This window comes from Salminus brasiliensis, chromosome 21, assembly GCF_030463535.1.
Source record: "Salminus brasiliensis chromosome 21, fSalBra1.hap2, whole genome shotgun sequence".
Lineage (NCBI taxonomy): Eukaryota > Metazoa > Chordata > Actinopteri > Characiformes > Bryconidae > Salminus > Salminus brasiliensis.
The window spans coordinates 63,947-87,505 of NC_132898.1; the positions used below are offsets into that span (position 1 = coordinate 63,947).

General features: G+C 46.5%; 1 protein-coding gene across 1 annotated transcript in view; it reads left to right on the forward strand.

Moving 5' to 3' along the window:
* The first annotated feature begins 7 nt into the window (after positions 1 to 7).
* The window catches only part of LOC140543235 (low-density lipoprotein receptor-related protein 1-like), a 31,325-nt gene continuing 7,773 nt past the window's right edge, over positions 8 to 23,559 (forward strand). Inside the window, exons 1-2 of the mRNA XM_072666287.1 lie at positions 8 to 394; positions 16,334 to 16,456. Of these exons, the coding sequence (XP_072522388.1) occupies positions 301 to 394; positions 16,334 to 16,456 (217 nt within the window). The 5' untranslated portion in view covers positions 8 to 300. The remainder of the gene's footprint in view (positions 395 to 16,333; positions 16,457 to 23,559) is intronic.

Here is a 23,559-nt window from a genome sequence, read left to right on the forward strand (position 1 = left end):
TGGAGAGGGGACAGAGAGAGAGAGCCCTGCTTATTCTCGCTGTCAGTGCGGGACAAAGGCATGGTATGAGCACGCTCGCGCTTCTGCTCCACTGATTTTGAAGCATGCATCAGAGGAACCCCTAACCTGCACAGCCGTCGCGAGCCGGAGGAGGAGGAGGGAGAGGAAGGCTGGGACAGTCGTTTATTTTTTTCCAGGAGGGGGGGGGGCAGCTTTACCGAGACTGCAGGGTTCTGCTGCAGGGTTCTGCAGTGTTGCTCCTATATTTAAGAACTGTAGTTTTACTGCACGAGCCGGATAATGTTGCGCGTGACCGCGGGCACGGCGGGGGGTGGATTGATCCTCCTGGGCTTTCTGCACAGTTTGGAGGTTCCTCCATCGCGGGCTGTGGACGGTGAGTAGATCTGATCTGAACTTCTCGTTAGGGTTCCCCGGTGTTCTGCTTTCTCGGCACGCGCGCAGAGCCTCTCCGTGCAGCAGCTGTTGCTCTGTGCGCAGTGAGCTCGAGCTGCTGCCCACGCTTATGCCCGGGTTCTGCAGCGCGAGGCGGAGCAGCTGAGGAGCGCCGGAGAGTCTGATCCTCGGTGAGCTCGAGACTCCGCTCGAACCAGAGAACTTTAATCTGACTGTCATTAAAGAGCCCATTTCACCCAGAACCACAGCTCAGCGCTCTGCCACACACACACCGACCTAGTGTTTAGACTGGACACACACACACACACACACAAAAACAACAATAACAAATCATTCAAATTCGTTTTTGTTACTGTTGTGATGTCACTAAAAACCGGAAGCGGTGGGAGTGGCTGTCAGTAACTGTACAGCTTTATAAACCCGCCCTACTTCTGTTAAAGTTCTACATGCAGCCTGGACTGCTTTTTAAACAAGCCACAGTGCAGGTCAGCGAATCAGGCCACAGCTCATTTACATGTTTCAGTTTTTAAAAGCAGTGTTAAATGATTAGAGGAGTTAGAGGATGCAGGAGTGGGAGGTACGGGCCCTTTAACGATCAGAGACATTCTGCTGTAAGATGGATGGCTCCTAAGTACCCTAGCCCAGTCTCTCTCTCTCTCTGTCTCTCTCTCACCTTGTCATGGAATGTGTGTGTGATCAGTGTGTGGTCAGTGTGTGGTCAGTGTGTGGTGGGTCAGAGCTGTAAACCCCTGGCTGTCTCCTTTCTCGACCTGCAGCTCGTTAAACGCAGAACGAACTCAGGAGTCTCGTGTTTTGCTGGTAAACAATAAACAGAACAGCAGGTTTGGGTCTTGTTTGCTGACCCGTTCTGAGTCATCTGCCGCTGGAGGAAAAGCAGCGGGTCAGAGAGTTTAATACGGAAAGCTGCTCCGGACCGCCACCTTCTGCCTTCGAAAGAACCAGAGAAAGTTCTGGAGCGCTTAAAGACAAGCTGTCAGGAACCTCAGAGGTTCTGAGCGGACGTGATGGCGGTGGAGGGAGGACGACAGGCAGTCCAACGTCGGCCGACCAGCCTCGCTGTGCCGCTACAGCCCTGCCAGATCCTCAAACCTCTGGAAACCATTAACCCATGCACTGCCTCTGGCTCCGGCTGTGGTGGCGTGTGTGTGTGTGTGTGTTGAAGGTGTCGCCTTTACAGGAAACACACTCCAGTGTTTTTGGCAGAGTGAATTTTTCCTCTACGCCGTCGCCCTGCCGAGAAATCCCCAAAATAACCCAACTCAGCAGAGCTCTAAAACATCTGCTTACCACCACAGCCTTAACTCCTCACACACACACACACACACACACACACTGCTAAAATACATCACACAGGAACCACTGCAGGTTCCCTGAAGAACCTAAGTACCTTCCATGGTTGGATCCTTAAAGAACTGTTCCTTTACCTTTTAAAGCAGATAGAGAGATACAGAAGGGTCCCTAACCCTAACCCTCACAATACAAGGCAGCCAATCAGAACAGAGCTGATTTCCATATTCAGGCTTTTTTCTGTCCTGCACCAAAGTGGTGGAACGAACTTCCTCTGGGTGTCCGAACGGCAGAGTTGCTCGCTGTCCTCAAACCCAGACTGAAGACCCTCCTCTTCCAAAAAACGTGTGTGTGAAGTGTTTGTGTGGAGTGTGTGTGTGTGTGTGGAGTGTGTGTGTGTGTGGAGTGTGTGTGTGGAGTGTGTGTGTGTGTGTGGAGTGTGTGTGTGTGTGTGTGGAGTGTGTGTGGAGTGTGTGTGTGTGTGTGTGTGTGGAGTGTGTTTAGGAGTGTTTAAGATCAGAGGATCTTCTGGACTCTGGTCTGTATGAGGAGGTTCAGGCGGTTCTGTGAGAGATCAGTGAAGCTCTGCTGAGTCTCTGGAGTAAAGAGTGTAAAATGTGCTGAAAACAGAAGCAAGAGGAAACATCTGAGTGTTAAAGGAAAGGAAGGTGTGGAAGTGTACAGAATGAAGAAACGCTGGTAATGCTCTTGCTTTCAGACTCAGAAGCTGTGAGAGGAGCTCAGGGTTTATGTAACAGAAGGGAATTGTGGGATATGAGCTCTTTAAACTCGCTGCTCGGAGGGAACGCAGGCTCTAAAGCCCATCATGGATTCTGAAATGAAAACCCTTGCTGTGTGGTAACAAAGGGTTCTCCACTGTATGGCGCTTGTTGGTGAAGAACCTCCACACAGAGACGTTTAACAGTCAACAGTGCAGCTCAGTCAGCACCGACATGCCAGAGCGCTCTCTGCTCTCTGCGTCAGATATCATTTACTGAAACTACATTCAAATCAATCGAGACTCAGAGACGGGCTTTCAGTGCATCTGTTTAAAGTGTTCAGAACCCAACTGAGTTCTGATTGGACAGTAACGTGAAAACATGTTTCAGTCTTGGACATTTCTCTCTCTCTTTAAAGTGCACATTTAGTTGCTCTTTCAGCTGCAGCCCATGGAGATGTCTTTTTCACCTCCCTGACAGATGATGTCCTCCTGCAGAGTGACATTTCAGGAAGTCAGAGCAGAGAGAAGGAGAAGGATAAGTTACCAGTCACTATAGTAACTGTACTATAGTGAAATTATGGTACTGTATCCCAATTTAACTCAATTAAAAGAGCTGAAACTGTACTATAGTGAAAGTGTGGTACTGTATCCCAATCTAACTCAATTAAAGAGCTGAAACTGTACTATAGGGAAAGTGTGGTACTGTATCTCAATCTAACTCAATTAAAAGAGCTGAAACTGTACTATAGTGAAAGTAGGGTACTGTACCCCAATCTAACTCAATTAAAGAGCTGAAACTGTACTATAGTGAAAGTATGGTACTGTATCCCAATCTAACTCAATTAAAAGAGCTGAAACTGTACTATAGTGAAAGTGTGGTACTGTATCCCAATCTAACTCAATTAAAAGAGCTGAAACTGGACTATAGTGAAAGTATGGTACTGTATCCCAATCTAACTCAATTAAAGAGCTGAAACTGTACTATAGTGAAAGTATGGTACTGTATCCCAATCTAACTCAATTAAAGAGCTGAAACTGTACTATAGTGAAAGTATGGTACTGTATCCCAATCTAACTCAATTAAAGAGCTGAAACTGTACTATAGTGAACGTATGGTACTGTATCCCAATCTAACTCAATTAAAAGAGCTGAAACTGGACTATAGTGAAAGTATGGTACTGTACCCCAATCTAACTCAATTAAAGAGCTGAAACTGTACTATAGTGAAAGTGTGGCACTGTATCCCAATCTAACTCAGTTAAAGAGCTGAAACTGTACTACAGTGAAAGTATGGTACTGTATCCCAATCTAACTCAATTAAAAGAGCTGAAACTGGACTATAGTGAAAGTATGGTACTGTATCCCAATCTAACTCAATTAAAGAGCTGAAACTGTACTATAGTAAAAGTATGGTACCGTATCCCAATCTAACTCAATTAAAGAGCTGAAACTGTACTATAGTGAAAGTATGGTACCGTATCCCAATCTAACTCAATTAAAGAGCTGAAACTGTACTATAGTAAAAGTATGGTACCGTATCCCAATCTAACTCAATCTAACTCAGTTAAAGAGCTGAAACTGTACTATAGTGAAAGTGTGGTACTGTATCCCAATCTAACTCAGTTAAAGAGCTGTACTGTACTATAGTGAAAGTATGGTACTGTATCTCAGTCTAACTCAATTAAAGAGCTGAAACTGTACTATAGTGAAAGTATGGTACTGTATCCCAGTCTAACTCAATTAAAGAGCTGAAACTGTACTATAGTGAAAGTATGGTACTGTATCCCAATCTAACTCAATTAAAAGAGCTGAAACTGTACTATAGTGAAAGTATGGTACTGTATCCCAATCTAACTCAATTAAAGAGCTGAAACTGTACTATAGTGAAAGTATGGTACTGTATCCCAATCTAACTCAATTAAAGAGCTGAAACTGTACTATAGTGAACGTATGGTACTGTATCCCAATCTAACTCAGTTAAAGAGCTGAAACTGTACTATAGTGAAAGTATGGTACTGTATCCCAATCTAACTCAATTAAAGAGCTGAAACTGTACTATAGTGAAAGTATGGTACTGTATCCCAATCTAACTCAATTAAAGAGCTGAAACTGTACTATAGTGAAAGTATGGTACTGTATCCCAATCTAACTCAATTAAAGAGCTGAAACTGTACTATAGTAAAAGTATGGTACCGTATCCCAATCTAACTCAATTAAAGAGCTGAAACTGTACTATAGTGAAAGTATGGTACCGTATCCCAATCTAACTCAATTAAAGAGCTGAAACTGTACTATAGTAAAAGTATGGTACCGTATCCCAATCTAACTCAATCTAACTCAGTTAAAGAGCTGAAACTGTACTATAGTGAAAGTGTGGTACTGTATCCCAATCTAACTCAGTTAAAGAGCTGTACTGTACTATAGTGAAAGTATGGTACTGTATCTCAGTCTAACTCAATTAAAGAGCTGAAACTGTACTATAGTGAAAGTATGGTACTGTATCCCAGTCTAACTCAATTAAAGAGCTGAAACTGTACTATAGTGAAAGTATGGTACTGTATCCCAATCTAACTCAATTAAAAGAGCTGAAACTGTACTATAGTGAAAGTATGGTACTGTATCCCAATCTAACTCAATTAAAGAGCTGAAACTGTACTATAGTGAAAGTATGGTACTGTATCCCAATCTAACTCAATTAAAGAGCTGAAACTGTACTATAGTGAACGTATGGTACTGTATCCCAATCTAACTCAGTTAAAGAGCTGAAACTGTACTATAGTGAAAGTATGGTACTGTATCCCAATCTAACTCAATTAAAGAGCTGAAACTGTACTATAGTGAAAGTATGGTACTGTATCCCAATCTAACTCAATTAAAGAGCTGAAACTGTACTATAGTGAAAGTATGGTACTGTATCCCAATCTAACTCAATTAAAGAGCTGAAACTGTACTATAGTGAAAGTATGGTACTGTATCCCAATCTAACTCAGTTAAAGAGCTGAAACTGTACTATAGTGAAAGTATGGTACTGTATCCCAATCTAACTCAGTTAAAGAGCTGAAACTGTACTATAGTGAAAGTGTGGTACTGTATCCCAATCTAACTCAATTAAAGAGCTGAAACTGTACTATAGTGAAAGTATGGTACTGTATCCCAATCTAACTCAGTTAAAGAGCTGAAACTGTACTATAGTGAAAGTATGGTACTGTATCCCAATCTAACTCAATTAAAGAGCTGAAACTGTACTATAGTGAAAGTATGGTACTGTATCCCAATCTAACTCAATTAAAGAGCTGAAACTGTACTATAGTGAAAGTATGGTACTGTATCCCAATCTAACTCAGTTAAAGAGCTGAAACTGTACTATAGTGAAAGTGTGGTACTGTATCCCAATCTAACTCAGTTAAAGAGCTGAAACTGTACTATAGTGAAAGTGTGGTACTGTATCCCAATCTAACTCAGTTAAAGAGCTGAAACTGTACTATAGTGAAAGTATGGTACTGTATCCTAATCTAACTCAATTAAAGAGCTGAAACTGTACTATAGTAAAAGTATGGTACTGTATCCCAATCTAACTCAATTAAAGAGCTGAAACTGTACTATAGTGAAAGTATGGTACTGTATCTCAATCTAACTCAATTAAAGAGCAGTTTTTCAGCCTTACATCACAATATATTGGAATGTTTATAGTACCACTGCTCTTTGGACATTGCAGTGGAATCATAATTTAAAACAGATAATCCTGCAGTGAGTCCACTCCTGTTAGGAAGCTTTTGTTGTTGGAGTGAGTGAAGTTCATAAAAATGAAAGTTCTGTTTCTTGAGAAGCTGTGAAGGGAAAGGACAAACACTGGCGTTGGGGCTGCACAGAGCTATCGATTGCTGTAAATTCTCCAGATTAGCTACAGCAAACACACAGTATTTGTTTTGGCGTCTTCTGCACAGGCTTGGTGGTTCTCCACGTGTCCTGCTGAGCTGTTGGGTTCTCCTCCTCTGTTTGCTTTGTGTAATTGCGGTGCTGTGAGTGTGTGGAGTTGTACGGCTGCCCGTGTTAATAGTCAGTTTGGGTGAATATTCAGCAAATCAAAAGCTGTAATCTGTTGGGCTTTGATTATTGATTACTGCAGTTTGTTTGAGCTGTGATTTGCGTCGCCTGCTCTGGTATTCAGATAATTACAGTAGAATTACTGAAGATCTGACACCACTTCATCATCTCCTATACTGACACCCACTCTAATCTATAAACCCTGATTTTGTACTTCTGTCTGTTTGGGAGTGCTGGACAGACACGAACCTGTGAACTCAGAATATCCACTGTGGAATGTCCCTCAGTGTTTTCTGGAATATTCCAGTTTGGGGAATGACTTAGTTCTCCTGACTCAAGCTATGGTTACCCTCATGTTCTCACCACGTTTTCACAGCCAACGCCCGTCTGTCGCAAAGATGCAGTTAACTGTGTGGAACCCTGTGGAATAGTGGCACGATGGTGTCGGCCTGCAGGTCTAGACGGAGATCCTCTTCCTGTCTCCCTGTCCTCTCCTGTCCTCATCCTCTCCTGCTATCTCATCTTAACATCCTAGGTTTTTGGCTTGTTGAGGGCAGGGTTCTCCTGCCGCGTGGCACACATTTCTCCTTATTTAGAAGTTCTTCATTGTGATCACATCTGACCCAGAGTGTCCCGTCCTGTTGGTCAGTGTGGAACCATCACAGTGGATTGTTTATTTATAGTGTTTTTTTAAGAAATCTCTTTTTCTCTAGGAAACAGATGTGCTCATCTTTCCTGCAGATATGGGTTAGGGTTAGCTGTCTTTGCTTCAGCTGTAAAGAATGTTTTTGAAGGTCGGCACACAGAACAGTCACATCGTCTCTGAGTCACAACCCGGTTCAGTCCTACCTTTCATTTTAGACTTTTATTTCCTTGTTTATCCAGAACGGCTGTAATTACCGTTGTTTGGGGCTGAGAGCTGCGGTGCACAGATTATATCACAGCATTTTTGTTTTCTGGTAACTGAAGGCAGATTTAGACACATGTTGGGACGTAACAATCCACAGTCAGCAGTTCAGGTAGATATGATCGTCGAATTTTGATTCAGTACCTCTGTCAGCTCAACAGAAATCAGGAGGAACTGAAACCTGTGCTCAATGTTTCCATTTTCATTTCATCTATAATCTAGCCCCGAGTATGTGGTTGTACCTGTGTGCTGATCTGTTAGATCCAAGCTAACACACCAGCTGTGATTCCCCAATTCAGTGATGTTCGTTACTTTAGCAATGAATTTATATGTAAGTGTGCAGAGAGAGAGAGAGAGAATAAGAGTGCTGATTCACTTCAGGATCCAGTTCCTTTGCTCTTCTCCCAACACTACAACTCAGCCTGAGTGCGTACGCTCAGACGTCTAGAACACAGTTTCAGGCTTGACACAGAAATAGGAACACACTGTAAAACACCTTCAGTTTGGGTTTGGGAGGGATTAATACCTGGAGCATCACCGCAGGGGTTCCATTTGGAAACAATGAGGAGCTAAAGACACTGACGGGGTTTAATTTCATTTTTTTTTTCATGTTAAGATAAAATGTGACAGTGCTGATATAGGTACTTAGACACTAGTGTGAATGGAGAGAGAGTGAGCTCACTCTAACTCGCCCGCTCTGTTTTCTCTCATCTCATGCTAATGAACGTGGACTCTGTTTCCCTCTTTTTATGTTGAACAGACCTGTTTTTATCCAGGCCTCGCCGCAACAGACGAGGTGGGCCACAGGTAACAGCGTCTGAATGAACTGAATTCTTCTGAAGAAGATCTGGGTTAGATCTTCTCAGCTCAGCTCCGATGTTCACCAAGAGGTTCATCAGCTGAGTGTGAGACCACCATCAACACCGGCACAGGGGGGTCATGTGTGCAAACAGCTGGAAAAACATCATTGAGTTCATTTCAGCTTCTTATCAGGGAATTGACTGTCAGGTTAGAGGTCAGACTGAGGTTGGATAGAGGTCAGCGTGAGGTCACACTAAAATGGAGAGAAGTCTGTTTAAGGCTGGAGGTTGATCAGTGATTCTCCGACACTCTCACAGAGTCTCTGAACCCATACCTCCTCTTCACCTGGTCTTTGTCCCCGTTCTTCGTGATGGTCGTCTGCAGTCTGCAGGTTTCTCTTTAATAAAAGTGTTCTTTAATAAAGCTCTAATTCTATACTGACTCAGAGAACCGGTTCTACAGCGCCTGTTTTATTAATTTCTCCTCCGGTCCCCCACTCTTGCTTTCCTCCGGTCCCCCACTCCTGCTCTCCTCCAATCCTACTGACCTCCAGTTCTACAGTTCAGATACTGAAACTAAACTATAAAAAGATAATAACACTAGTAATAACACTGTTAATAACACTGTTAATAACACTGTTAATAACACTAGTAATAGCACTGATAATAGCAGTCAGAGCCCCTCTTTCCCGGTTACAGTTACTGAACACCAGTTGGTTGTTTTTTGGTTACAGTTTATTGTCTGTGTTTGTTGGGTTCTGTGCAGACTGCTGTCGTCTGCGGTTCCGTGTTAAATGCAGAACCATGCAGGTCTTCTCAGCACTGTGTTAAAGTTGACTTATAAACAACAGCTGCTCTGCTTTCTGCTTGCTGTTCTTTCAGATAATGAAGGGTTCTGATTGGTTAATTCAGATTACAGTCGCTTTGTGACATCATGAAGAAGCACCTGTAGAGGGAGCAGTTTTTGGCTCTATGGTTGTAATGTTTTGGCTGATTTGTGTTGGTTCAGAAACGTCTTTAGAATGGTGTGTTTTTCCTGAACCGAACTCGGCGTGCTGCAGGAAATGTGAGCTGCGGTGGGTCTGTGTGTGTGTGTGTGTGTGTGTGTGTGTGTGTGGAGCACATCCTCCTGGACTGATGGAGCATTTCCTGGGATGTTGAGCCAGGGACTGAAAATAAAGTGTGTGTGAGTCTTTGCTAGTGTCTTTGTGAAAGGGGCTGTGTGTGTGTGTGTGTGTGTGTGTGTGTGTGTGTTACAGTGGTGTTGTTAAACGGTTTCATGTCTGTAATCGGAGTCTCTCTCAGCTCATGTCAGTTATGTAAATGTGGGAGGTTCTGTCGCGCTGACCTCTCGCTCCCCTCGCTCTGCATTTACACATGGGGCGCTGAGGGAGGGGTTCAGGGGGTTGAAGGAAAATCATCCCACCATTCATTCCATTCCGTTCTTTGCCGCGTGTTCCTGTGAGCTTCCAGGGCGCTCAGGTCGGCGCCGTGCTTCTCGCTGTTGCTTCTCTTTCACTGCTTTCAGAAAAGTTTCCTCTGAGCTCCGCTGCCGACCCGTCTGTGGGGTCATGTTACAGAAACAGTCACTGTTCCTTTTGCCTAAACCGTTTTCCAGCCTCTCTCTTTGTCCAGGATAATTTGGTACATTCTATACATGTAAATGAGCTCGGTGCTGATTGGCTGCCTCCTTTAAAAACAGTTGGGGCTGAAAGTGTAGCATAGAGGGAAAGGCCGCTGTCCTCCACTGCGGTGGGTTCTGTATAATTCAGCAGTTTTTTATTTCTTTAGAAAACCTCCGGGGTCGAGAGGGTTCTGCACTAAAGTAGCTTAAAGGTTCTGTGTCCAAGAATGTTTCCCACCCTGTGGAGAAAGATCTGCTGGTTTGAAAGTGAGTGCTGTGAGGAGTGGATTAGGTTATTTACAGGGAACTGTCTTGGTGACCTCACTCGGCCCTGAAACTGACCACCTGACCCGCTCCACTGTGACTCCACTGTGGCAGATTTACTGACACTAGGTGAGAGAACACTCCAGCAGTGCTTTACCGTATGTTCCCTCTCCAGGGCCTCAGTTGGGTTCTTCATGCTCGCAGCTCATAATGGAGCCTCTGTGGTCGAAGAAGCATTTGAACGAGTTGAAAACAAAGCAGAAAGAACCCGAGGTGAAAAAGCAGTGCCGGGTCGTGGGTTGAGGTTCTGTGTGTGTTTTGAGGAGCTCGCTCACGGCTCTGACTTTACACTTCATAATGAATCACACACTGATGCCGCGGTGCCGAAAACCACATACACCCCCCCACCCCCTCCACCCCCACCCTCCACGGCTCCACGGCGGTGGAATGTCCTAAAATAAGCAGCGGTCGGTTTTTATCTGGAAGAAAACACAAATAAACGTCCGTGACCTCAGACATGCAGACACTGAGCCGAGCAGTATTCCGGACATTCTCCTGTAATTTAATTATTGGTTCATGAAACAGTGTGTTAGTGTATGTTAGTGTGAGTGCGTGCTGCAGTGTTAGTGTGTGTTGCAGTGTGTTAGTGTGTGCTGCAGTGTTAGTGTGTGCTGCAGTGTTAGTGTGTGTTGCAGTGTGTTAGTGTGTGCTGCAGTGTTAGTGTGTGTTGCAGTGTGTTAGTGTGTGCTGCAGTGTTAGTGTGTGCTGCAGTGTTAGTGTGTGTTGCAGTGTGTTAGTGTGTGCTGCAGTGTTAGTGTGTGTTGCAGTGTGTTAGTGTGTGCTGCAGTGTTAGTGTGTGCTGCAGTGTTAGTGTGTGTTGCAGTGTGTTAGTGTGTGTTGCAGTGTGTTAGCGTATGTTAGTGTGAGTGCGTGCTGCAGTGTTAGTGTGTGCTGCAGTGTTAGTGTGTGTTGCAGTGTGTTAGTGTGTGCTGCAGTGTTAGTGTGTGCTGCAGTGTTAGTGTGTGTTGCAGTGTGTTAGTGTGTGCTGCAGTGTTAGTGTGTGTTGCAGTGTGTTAGTGTGTGCTGCAGTGTTAGTGTGTGCTGCAGTGTTAGTGTGTGCTGCAGTGTGTTAGTGTGTGTTGCAGTGTGTTAGTGTGTGCTGCAGTGTGTTAGTGTGTGCTGCAGTGTGTTAGTGTGTGCTGCAGTGTGTTAGTGTTTGTTGCAGTGTGTTAGTGTGTGTTGCAGTGTTAGTGTGTTGCAGTGTGTTAGTGTGTGCTGCAGTGTGTTAGTGTGTTGCAGTGTGTTAGTGTGTTGCAGTGTGTTAGTGTGTGTTGCAGTGTTAGTGTGTGTTGCAGTGAGTTAGTGTGTGCTGCAGTGTGTTAGTGTGTGCTGCAGTGTGTTAGTGTGTGCTGCAGTGTGTTAGTGTTTGTTGCAGTGTGTTAGTGTGTGTTGCAGTGTTAGTGTGTTGCAGTGTGTTAGTGTGTGCTGCAGTGTGTTAGTGTGTTGCAGTGTGTTAGTGTGTTGCAGTGTGTTAGTGTGTGTTGCAGTGTTAGTGTGTGTTGCAGTGAGTTAGTGTGTGCTGCAGTGTGTTAGTGTGTGCTGCAGTGTGTTAGTGTGTGCTGCAGTGTGTTAGTGTTTGTTGCAGTGTGTTAGTGTGTGTTGCAGTGTTAGTGTGTTGCAGTGTGTTAGTGTGTGCTGCAGTGTGTTAGTGTGTTGCAGTGTGTTAGTGTGTTGCAGTGTGTTAGTGTGTGTTGCAGTGTTAGTGTGGGGCGGGGGTCGGGGAAGTGGTGAGTCTGAGCTCAGTGCAGTTGCTGGACGGGGTTCAGGTCCACGCTGAGGAAAATTCTAGACGAAGGCGATTATGTAAGATCTTCAAATACGCAGACATTCCTGAAGTTTCACCTTCAGCCTCTCAGCACTTAACATTCCCCTGCTCCTCATCCAGCAGCCGCTGCTTTTCCTTTAGCTGTTGTTGTTGTTGTTGTTGTTTTTGTTTTTGTTTACTCTATTCTAGTTTGTCACTTTTTTTAAATCATGTGGTTACTTGTTTATTTATTTGTTTATTAATTTTTTTGAAGAGCTGTAGATGATCCACAGGTCAGGATTAGAGTTAAGACCAGGGTTGTTTTTTTCATAGGTTTCGGATTGGTGTTCAGATTGGTGTTCAGGTTGGTGTTCAGATTGGTGTTCAGGTTGGTGTTCAGATTAGTGTCCAGATTGGTGTTCAGGTTGGTGTTCAGATTGGTGTTCGGATTGGTGTTCGGATTGGTGTTCAGGTTGGTGTTCAGATTGGTGTTCAGATTGGTGTTCAAATTGGTGTTCGGATTGGTGTTCAGGTTAGTGTTTGGATTGGTGTTCAGATTGGTGTTCAGGTTGGTGTTCAGATTGGTGTTCAGGTTGGTGTTCAGATTGGTGTTCAGGTTGGTGTTCGGATTGGTGTTCGGATTGGTGTTCGGATTGGTGTTCAGGTTGGTGTTCAGATTGGTGTTCAGATTGGTGTTCAGATTGGTGTTCAAATTGGTGTTCGGATTGGTGTTCAGGTTAGTGTTTGGATTGGTGTTCAGATTGGTGTTCAGGTTGGTGTTTGGATTAGTGTTCGAATTGGTGTTCAGATTGGTGTTCAGGTTGGTGTTTGGATTAGTGTTCGGATTGGTGTTCAGGTTGGTGTTCGGATTGGTGTTCAGGTTGGTGTTCGGATTGGTGTTCGGATTGGTGTCGGGGGTGTGGTTTTCGGGGAGTCGGTGTGTTGTTTTTAATTAAAAGGACACGTTAAGAACCGAGGACCTGACTGTTTAAGAGTTTCCTGGGAAGTAGTGTGTGTGTGAGTGTGTGGGTGTGTGTGTGGGTGTGTGTGGGTGTGTGTGTGTGTGTGTGTGTGAGTGTGTGTGTGTGAGTGTGTGTGGGTGTGTGTGTGTGAGTGTGTGTGTGCGTGTGTGTGTGTGTGAGTGTGTGTGTGAGTGTGTGGGTGTGAGTGTGGGTGTGAGGGTGTGAGTATGTAAGTGTATGTGTGAGTGTGGGTGTGAGTGTGTGTGTGTGAGTGAGTGTGTGTGTGAGTGTGTGGGTGTGTGTGTGGGTGTGTGAGTGTGTGTGGGTGTGTGTGTGTGTGTGTGTGAGTGTGTGTGTGTGAGTGTGTGTGGGTGTGTGTGTGTGAGTGTGTGTGTGTGTGGGTGTGAGTGTGTGTGTGAGTGTGTGAGTGTGGGTGTGAGGGTGTGAGTATGTAAGTGTATGTGTGAGTGTGGGTGTGAGTGTGTGTGTGAGTGTGTGTGTGAGTGTGGGTGTGGGTGTGAGTGTGTGTGTGAGTGTGGGTGTGAGTGTGTGTGTGAGTGTGTGAGTGTGTGTGTGAGTGTGTGTGTGAGTGTGGGTGTGAGTGTGTGAGTGAGTGTGGGTGTGAGTGTGGGTGTGTGTGTGTGTGGGTGTGAGTGTGTGTGTGAGTGTGTGAGTGTGGGTGTGAGTGTGTGTGTGAGTGTGTGTGTGAGTGTGGGTGTGAGTGTGTGTGTGAGTGTGTGAGTGTGGGTGTGAGTGTGTGAGTGTGTGTGTGAGTGAGTGTGTGAGTGAGTGTGTGTGTGAGTGTGTGTGAGTGTGTGTGTGAGTGTGGGTGTGTGTGAGTGTGTGTGTGAGTGTGGGTGTGAGTGAGTGTGGGTGTGAGTGTGTGTGTGAGTGTGTGAGTGTGGGTGTGAGTGTGTGTGTGAGTGTGGGTGTGAGTGTGTGAGTGTGTGTGTGAGTGAGTGTGTGAGTGAGTGTGTGTGTGAGTGTGTGTGTGTGAGTGTGGGTGTGTGTGAGTGTGAGTGTGGGTGTGAGTGTGTGCGTGAGTGTGGGTGTGAGTGTGTGTGTGAGTGAGTGTGTGTGTGTGTGTGAGTGTGGGTGTGAGTGTGTATGTGAGTGTGGGTGTGAGTGTGGGTGTGAGTGTGAGTGTGTGTGAGTGTGGGTGTGAGTGTGTGTGTGAGTGTGTGAGTGTGTGTGTGAGTGTGTGTGTGAGTGTGTGAGTGTGTGTGTGAGTGTGTGTGTGTGTGTGTGAGTGTGTGTGTGTGTGAGTGAGTGAGTGTGTGTGTGAGTGTGTGAGTGTGTGTGTGAGTGTGTGTGTGAGTGTGTGAGTGTGTGAGTGTGTGTGTGAGTGTGTGAGTGTGTGTGTGTGTGTGTGAGTGTGTGAGTGTGTGTGTGAGTGTGTGTGTGTGTGTGTGAGTGTGTGTGTGAGTGTGTGTGTGTGTGTGTGAGTGTGTGTGTGTGTGAGTGAGTGAGTGTGTGTGTGAGTGTGTGAGTGTGTGTGTGAGTGTGTGTGTGAGTGTGTGTGTGTGTGTGAGTGTGTGTGTGAGTGTGTGTGTGAGTGTGTGTGTGAGTGTGTGTGTGTGAGTGAGTGTGTGTGTGAGTGTGTGTGTGTGAGTGTGTGAGTGTGTGTGTGAGTGTGGGTGTGAGTGTGTGAGTGTGTGTGTGAGTGAGTGAGTGTGTGTGTGTGAGTGTGTGTGTGGGTGTGAGTGTGTATGTGAGTGTGTGTGTGAGTGTGGGTGTGAGTGTGTGAGTGGAGGGGAAAGCGGTTTGGAACGCATCCTCTTTTGACTCCAAATAGAGAAGCAGTGAAAAGAGGGAGCATTTTTACCCCTTTTTTCAGCCAAACCAGAACAAGATGTTCTTTGATGGCTGATAGACTTGTTGCATCACCGCTGCTGGTCTGGGAACGCTGACCTGGATATGTGGGAGCAGTCGGATCTAGCGCCAGGCTGAAAGACTAGAACTGTTGGAGAAAGAGAGTCTGTGTGGAGCAGTCGAGAGAACCTGAGAGAGCCGGGCCGAGTGGAACGAGACGGAAGTTAAAAGACGAGACTTTTTTAGGAGACGTTCTGCACACAGACCCCGACCAGCAGGCCTTCATCAGCTCTGAGTGTCTCATCATAAACCATGCTTTACTCAGGAATGCTCTGATATATACACGTATATCATACACACGCCGGGAGCACTGTACTACAGTTCCTCATGGTGTGAATTTGTGTTTTCTGTTGATTTCAGGAGCGAAGCTGATGCAGATCTTTCACTACGTCACGCTGTTGATTTATCACCAGTGTTTCATACGCAGACTTTATAACAGTCTCATCACAGTGTGTTTACTAGTGTACTGGGTAAAACCTCTCCAACCTCGGTTTCCTCAGCCTCAGTCCAGTAATGGCCAGTTGTCGGGTTTGGTGTCTGATGCTCTAACAGGCAGTCTGGCTCTGGTAAAAACAAGCACTACTCTCTCAGAGAGGCACGCGGTCAATCAAGGGGTCAATTACAGGGTTTGGGGCCTTAATGAAGAATTTGTATTTAAAACTACACTTTTCAACTACCTGTACATGTAGCCCATACAGACCACCCAGTGCCCAGCATAGACCCCCACTACATGTAGCCCATACAGACCACCCAGTGCCCAGCATAGACCCCCACTACATGTAGCCCATACATACCACCCAGTGCCCAGCATAGACCCCCACTACATGTAGCCCATACAGACCACCCAGTGCCCAGCATAGACCCCCACTACATGTAGCCCATACAGACCACCCAGTGCCCAGCATAGACCCCCACTACATGTAGCCCATACAGACCACCCAGTGCCCAGCATAGACCCCCACTACATGTAGCCCATACAGACCACTCACTGCCCAGCACAGACCCCCACTACATGTAGTCCATACAGACCACTCACTGCCCAGCATAGACCCCTTGCTACTGTGCCTGTGCTGGGCAGTGAGTGGTCTGTATAGGATACATGGGGTCTGTGCTGGACAGTGAGAGGTCTGTATAGGATACATGGGGTCTGTGCTGGACAGTGAGAGGTCTGTATGGGCTACATGTTTGGAATCAGTTTGGGGTCAGTTTGGGGTCAGTTTGTATAGAAATATGGTTCATGGTGGAGCTCAGTGAGGCAAGGTCAGGCTACTGGAGGAACTGCTGATGGCTGTCTGTGTCCGAATACTTTACTAAAACTGATGTGGATCTAGTCAGCTCTGCCAGTAGATTTACTGAGGCCATGAGATCCAGATCAGCAGAACCAAGGAGAGCAGACAGGAGAGGAAGGGTCAATAAAGTATTCTGACGAAGGCGAGGGGGCATGGTGGATCTTAAGGTAGTGTATGGAGTGGAGTTTAAAACACTGTGGATTAAAAACTGGGGAAAACAGTAAACCAGTAAACATGGTGCCCCTGTAGGTGTCTGTGTTTGTGTCTGTTTTATTTATTGAATTATTTTTAATTGCTTATTTTCTTCTCTTTTTGTTTTTACAGCCTCAAAAACGTGCAGCCCGAAGCAGTTTGTGTGTAAGGACCAGGTGACGTGTATCTCCAAAGGCTGGCGGTGCGACGGAGAGAAGGACTGTCCTGATGGGTCGGACGAGGCTGCAGATGTCTGTAAGTCTCAGTCTTAGCTTTCTAAATGGTCTAAACTTACGGACCTGCTGGAACCTCAGCAGCGTTCAGCGTTTCCTCTAAGATTCTTTCAGCAGCAGCGGCAGATGGCTGAAATACAGTGACACTAGACTGAGGAGCCGTCTTTAACTAACACACAGGAGGAGTGGCTGTGCTGCGTGGAACTCGCTGTTCTGGCGCTGCTGTTCAGTGTCAGGAGATTGGAGTTTTCGTAGTTTGACGGCTGACCAGTTAACCAGTTGACTGGACCTGGACCTGATACCTCATTTGTTCCTTTGTTTAGTCTGATCTGCTCCAGCGCTGTTTCAGGAGAAAGCATAATTGGGCTGCGTGTATGAGGCCTAACGTGTCTCTACCATCTGTACAGCAGGCCTTCAAACCTGCTTTTGTTAATGGTGAGAAATTGGAGATCATTGGCTCTTCTTTGTAAATGTGAGACGGTGAAGGATGTCTCTTCTTGTCCTAAAGAATACGCTGAGAACATGCATGAAGGCCTGTGAGACCCTCACTGAAGCCGAAGGTGGACCCTGGCCATGGAGAATCGCTCTGTGAGACGAGCCATGATAATGAATCCATATTAAACCAGCGCTGTACTGTTGGCTTATCATCGCGCGGCTCAAAGGCAGGCTGGGATTGACGTGTAATTAGATTTAAGTTCTGCTTGAAGCTCGGCCTCGGGGGAAACAACGGCGGGCTTCATGCGGCCCAGCGAGGACAAAACCAGTGTTTATGCTCCTCAGTCACAACCAATTTCACGCTTTATAAAGTTGATCTTTTCTCGGACACCCGGCTCGCTTTTACAACCCAGACTGGAAAAGAGGCTGAGTCAGTCCATATGGAGCGGAGAGAGGGAAAGAGGAGCAGGAGAACCCAGCTCAGGAGGTGTGTGGAGATGAGTGGAGATGTGTGGAGATGAGTGGAGATGAGTGGAGGTGTGTGGAGATGAGTGGAGGTGTGTGGAGATGAGTGGAGATGAGTGGAGACGTGTGGAGGTGTGTGGAGACGTGTGGAGATGTGTGGAGTGTGGGGAGATGAGTGGAGATGAGTGGAGGTGTGTGGAGATGAGTGGAGATGAGTGGAGGTGTGTGGAGATGAGTGGAGACAAGTGGAGATGTGTGGAAATGAGTGGAGATGAGTGGAGGTTTGTGGAGATGAGTGGAGGTGTGTGGAGATGAGTGGAGATGAGTGGAGACGTGTGGAGGTGTGTGGAGAGGTGTGGAGATGAGAGAAGGTGGGTGGAGATGTTTGGAGATGTGTGGAGGTGTGGGGAGACGAGTGGAGGTGTGTGGAAATGAGTGGAGATGAGTGGAGGTTTCTGGAGATAAGTGGAGATGAGTGGAGACGTGTGGAGGTGTGGAGATGTGTGGAGATGAGAGAAGGTGGGTGGAGATGTTTGGAGATGTGTGGAGGTGTGGGGAGATGAGTGGAGATGTGTGGAGATGAGTGGAGGTGTGTGGAAATGAGTGGAGATGAGTGGAGGTTTGTGGAGATGAGTGGAGGTGTGTGGAGATGAGTGGAGATGAGTGGAGACGTGTGGAGGTGTGGAGACGTGTGGAGATGAGAGAAGGTGGGTGGAGATGTTTGGAGATGTGTGGAGGTGTGGGGAGATGAGTGGAGGTGTGTGGAGATGAGTGTAGATGAGTGGAGACGTGTGGAGGTGTGTGGAGATGAGTGGAGGTGTGTGGAGATGAGTGGAGATGAGTGTAGACGTGTGGAGGTGTGTGGAGATGAGTGGAGGTGTGTGGAGATGAGTGGAGACGTGTGGAGGTGTGTGGAGGTGTGTGGAGATGAGTGGAGGTGTGTGGAGATGAGTGGAGACGTGTGGAGGTGTGTGGAGATGAGTGGAGGTGTGTGGAGATGAGTGGAGACGTGTGGAGGTGTGTGGAGGTGTGTGGAGATGAGTGGAGGTGTGTGGAGATGAGTGGAGACGTGTGGAGGTGTGTGGAGGTGTGTGGAGATGAGTGGAGGTGTGTGGAGGTGTGTGGAAATGAGTGGAGATGAGTGGAGGTTTGTGGAGACGTGTGGAGATGACAGGAGGTGGGTGGAGATGAGTGGAGGTGTGTGGAGACGTGTGGAGATGAGAGGAGGTGGGTGGAGATGAGTGGAGGTGTGGGAGATGTGTGGAGGTGTGTGGAGATGAGTGGAGATGAGTGGAGGTGTGTGGAGGTGTGTGGAGATGAGTGGAGGTGTGTGGAGGTGTGTGGAGATGAGTGGAGGTGTGTGGAGGTGTGTGGAGATGAGTGGAGGTGTGTGGAGGTGTGTGGAGATGAGTGGAGGTGTGTGGAAATGAGTGGAGATGAGTGGAGGTTTGTGGAGACGTGTGGAGGTTTGTGGAGACGTGTAGAGATGAGAGGAGGTAGGTGGAGATGTGTGGAGGTGTGGAGATGAGTGGAGACGTGTGGAGGTGGGTGGAGACGTGTGGAGGTGTGTGGAGATGTGCTCTATGTGCAGCAGCTTTGTGGACAGTGGTGGTCTGAGCGTGGAGAAGGGGTCTGTGTGTTGGGCCGGGCTGCTCTGTGGGCTTTTTGTTGAGACGGGTGGTGTTAGTGGTGAAGTCAGCTTCTGTGCTGCTGCAGCTGCTTAAACCCTCCTATGAGGTTCTCCCCAACACAATGCCATCCTTTGTAATAGGGTGTGTGTGTGTGTGGAGGGGGTGGGGGGTGGTGGGGTGGTGGGGGGGTGGGGGTTTGAATAAGCTGCAGTAAAGCAATATTCCGATATTCCGCCAGAAGCAGGAAAACTTATCACCTCGGCTTCCAGCTTCCGACACTGTAATCCTTGTAGTTTGTTGTACTGGCCGGAAAACATGCACACACACACACACACACACACACACACACACACACACACACACACACTACAATTTATTTACTTTAGAAATTAAACAGAAATTAAAGAACTCGAGAAACGAGTAAAACAGGGTATGCTCTCTCTCTCTCTCTCTCTCTCTCTCTCTCTCTCTCTCTCTCTCTCCCTGTATTAGCTGTGAGGGTTAGGTAAATGGGGGGATGGGGGGTCACATGAGGGGCACACAGGGCTTTTATTTCTCCAGCATGAAGTGTGTGTGTGTGTGTGTGTGTGTGTGTGTGTGTGAGATGTAGTGTAAACCCAGGCAGGCGTTATAGGCATCAGCCTAGACCCGTATAAAGACTCAGCCTAGACCTGTATAAAGACTCAGTCTAGACCTGTATAAAGACTCAGCCTAGACCTGTATAAAGACTCAGTCTAGACCTGTATAAAGACTCAGCCTAGACCTGTATAAAGACTCAGCCTAGACCTGTATAAAGACTCAGCCTGGACCTGTATAAAGACTCAGCCTAGACCTGTATAAAGACTCAGTCTAGACCTGTATAAAGACTCAGCCTAGACCTGTATAAAGACTCAGCCTGGACCTGTATAAAGACTCAGCCTGGACCTGTATAAAGACTCAGTCTAGACCTGTATAAAGACTCAGCCTAGACCTGTATAAAGACTCAGCCTGGACCTGTATAAAGACTCAGTCTAGACCCGTATAAAGACTCAGCCTAGACCTGTATAAAGACTCAGCCTGGACCTGTATAAAGACTCAGTCTAGACCCGTATAAAGACTCAGCCTAGACCTGTATAAAGACTCAGCCTAGACCTGTATAAAGACTCAGCCTAGACCTGTATAAAGACTCAGCCTGGACCTGTATAAAGACTCAGTCTAGACCCGTATAAAGACTCAGCCTAGACCTGTATAAAGACTCAGTCTAGACCTGTATAAAGACTCAGCCTAGACCTGTATAAAGACTCAGCCTGGACCTGTATAAAGACTCAGCCTAGACCTGTATAAAGACTCAGTCTAGACCCGTATAAAGACTCAGCCTAGACCTGTATAAAGACTCAGCCTAGACCTGTATAAAGACTCAGCCTAGACCCGTATAAAGACTCAGCCTAGACCTGTATAAAGACTCAGCCTAGACCTGTATAAAGACTCAGTCTAGACCCGTATAAAGACTCAGTCTAGACCCGTATAAAGACTCAGCCTAGACCTGTATAAAGACTCAGCCTAGACCTGTATAAAGACTCAGACTAGATCCGTATAAAGACTCAGCCTGGACCCGTATAAAGACTCAGTCTAGACCTGTATAAAGACTCAGACTAGACCTGTATAAAGACTCAGACTAGATCCGTATAAAGACTCAGCCTGGACCCGTATAAAGACTCAGCCTGGACCCGTATAAAGACTAGAGCTGACTCAGTCTGGACCCGTATAAAGACTCAGCCTAGACCCGTATAAAGAGTCAGCCTGGACCCGTATAAAGACTCAGCCTGGACCTGTATAAAGACTCAGCCTGGACCCGTATAAAGACTAGAGCTGACTCAGTCTGGACCTGTATAAAGACTCAGCCTGGACCCGTATAAAGACTCAGCCTAGACCTGTATAAAGACTCAGCCTAGACCTGTATAAAGACTCAGCCTAGACCCGTATAAAGACTCAGTCTAGACCCGTATAAAGACTCAGCCTAGACCTGTATAAAGACTCAGTCTAGACCTGTATAAAGACTCAGCCTAGACCTGTATAAAGACTCAGCCTGGACCTGTATAAAGACTCAGCCTGGACCTGTATAAAGACTCAGTCTAGACCTGTATAAAGACTCAGCCTAGACCTGTATAAAGACTCAGCCTGGACCTGTATAAAGACTCAGTCTAGACCCGTATAAAGACTCAGCCTAGACCTGTATAAAGACTCAGCCTGGACCTGTATAAAGACTCAGTCTAGACCCGTATAAAGACTCAGCCTAGACCTGTATAAAGACTCAGCCTAGACCTGTATAAAGACTCAGCCTAGACCTGTATAAAGACTCAGCCTGGACCTGTATAAAGACTCAGTCTAGACCCGTATAAAGACTCAGCCTAGACCTGTATAAAGACTCAGTCTAGACCTGTATAAAGACTCAGCCTAGACCTGTATAAAGACTCAGCCTGGACCTGTATAAAGACTCAGCCTAGACCTGTATAAAGACTCAGTCTAGACCCGTATAAAGACTCAGCCTAGACCTGTATAAAGACTCAGCCTAGACCTGTATAAAGACTCAGCCTAGACCCGTATAAAGACTCAGCCTAGACCTGTATAAAGACTCAGCCTAGACCTGTATAAAGACTCAGTCTAGACCCGTATAAAGACTCAGTCTAGACCCGTATAAAGACTCAGCCTAGACCTGTATAAAGACTCAGCCTAGACCTGTATAAAGACTCAGACTAGATCCGTATAAAGACTCAGCCTGGACCCGTATAAAGACTCAGTCTAGACCTGTATAAAGACTCAGACTAGACCTGTATAAAGACTCAGACTAGATCCGTATAAAGACTCAGCCTGGACCCGTATAAAGACTCAGCCTGGACCCGTATAAAGACTAGAGCTGACTCAGTCTGGACCCGTATAAAGACTCAGCCTAGACCCGTATAAAGAGTCAGCCTGGACCCGTATAAAGACTCAGCCTGGACCTGTATAAAGACTCAGCCTGGACCCGTATAAAGACTAGAGCTGACTCAGTCTGGACCTGTATAAAGACTCAGCCTGGACCCGTATAAAGACTCAGCCTAGACCTGTATAAAGACTCAGCCTAGACCTGTATAAAGACTCAGCCTAGACCCGTATAAAGACTCAGTCTAGACCCGTATAAAGACTCAGCCTAGACCTGTATAAAGACTCAGCCTAGACCCGTATAAAGACTCAGCCTGGACCTGTTTAAAGTCCTGAGCTGTAGGACGAGGATGCAGAGTCTAAATCACGGCTTTAAGGAGTGAATCAGTTAATTGGGTTGATTGATTATCGATCTATCAGGGACGGTTTTGTTATAAATATGCAAATTAAAGCTGATGAACACACACTGACAAGGTCCAAACCCTCATACTGCATTGTCTGTGTGTGTGTGTGTGGACATAGGAAGTCTAGGATAGTCATTTACATTTATTTACAAGGTCACTGGTATTACAGAGGAGGGCCAATGTAGTGTCAGGAGTCCTGCCCAAGGACTCTTATTGGTGTAGCGCAGCAGCACAGTCATCCAGACCAGGAATCGAACCCCAGTCACCAACATGGTGTGGTAGCTCAGTGGCAGGTAGTGGTGTTATCTGTTGCGCCACAGTAACCACTAGATAATCTATGACTTCCCTTTAATAAATATGAGCAGGACTCAGGAAGCTCTAGTGTGTCATTGCGGTAAGAAAACTGCTGCCAATTACTTCCTCCTTGGCCTCTCACATGCCAGCGCTCCCCACCCCCACCCCCACACCACCACCCTCCCCTATGTATTGATATCTCCAGTAAAGAACTGTTACTGAGTAAGACTGATTGGATTTATACTTAGACTTAGTTAGACATAGACTGAGTTCGATTTTGACTTAGACTGAGTGAGATTTAGACTAGGTTAGACTTAGACTGGGTTAGACTCGTGGACATTTCTGTTTTTGCTTTGCTGAGACGGCGTCTGAGCGGCTCAGAGACAGGAGCTTGGGCTAAGACCGGATCTGGAGCAGGAGGGGTTCTCTCAGGTGTGACAACATTTCTAATTGAGATTTTGGGAAATGAAGGGCAGAGTTTTTAGACTAGTCTTAGTTCTAATAGATTATTTTGTTATGAGGTGTTATAAGGAGATTTTTGGACATGGTTGGAATTCCTGTTCTCCTGTGCTTCGGTCTCAGAGCACACTGTTAATGGTAAAGCCACTGAAGTGTTAGCCAGGGAACGCTGCTGCCAGAGCGTCTGCTGGGGTTCAGTTCCTGAACTCGAGTTTTCCTGTCTAGAATGTAAATGTTAGCCTGTGCGTCTCAGAGTGGCCGTGATGAAATGTAGCGACTCAGCGTTTAAGTGAATACTCTGACGCTGTTCTGTTGAACGTGTGTGGTGGCCTGATGAGTGACGGATGCTGAACGCCGCCGCCTGGTGAGACCCTTCTCTTCTGGGTTCAGTTCGCCTCAGCCCGTCTGAGAGGCTTTTTTCCCGTTAGCTCCGAGACTCCACTGCATTCCTCACGTCTGCCCGCGGCTGGATGAGGAAACGTGTCTGTAGACCTCGCAGAGCGGCGATGCGGGCTGTGTGTGGTTTTCCAGCAGAGTCA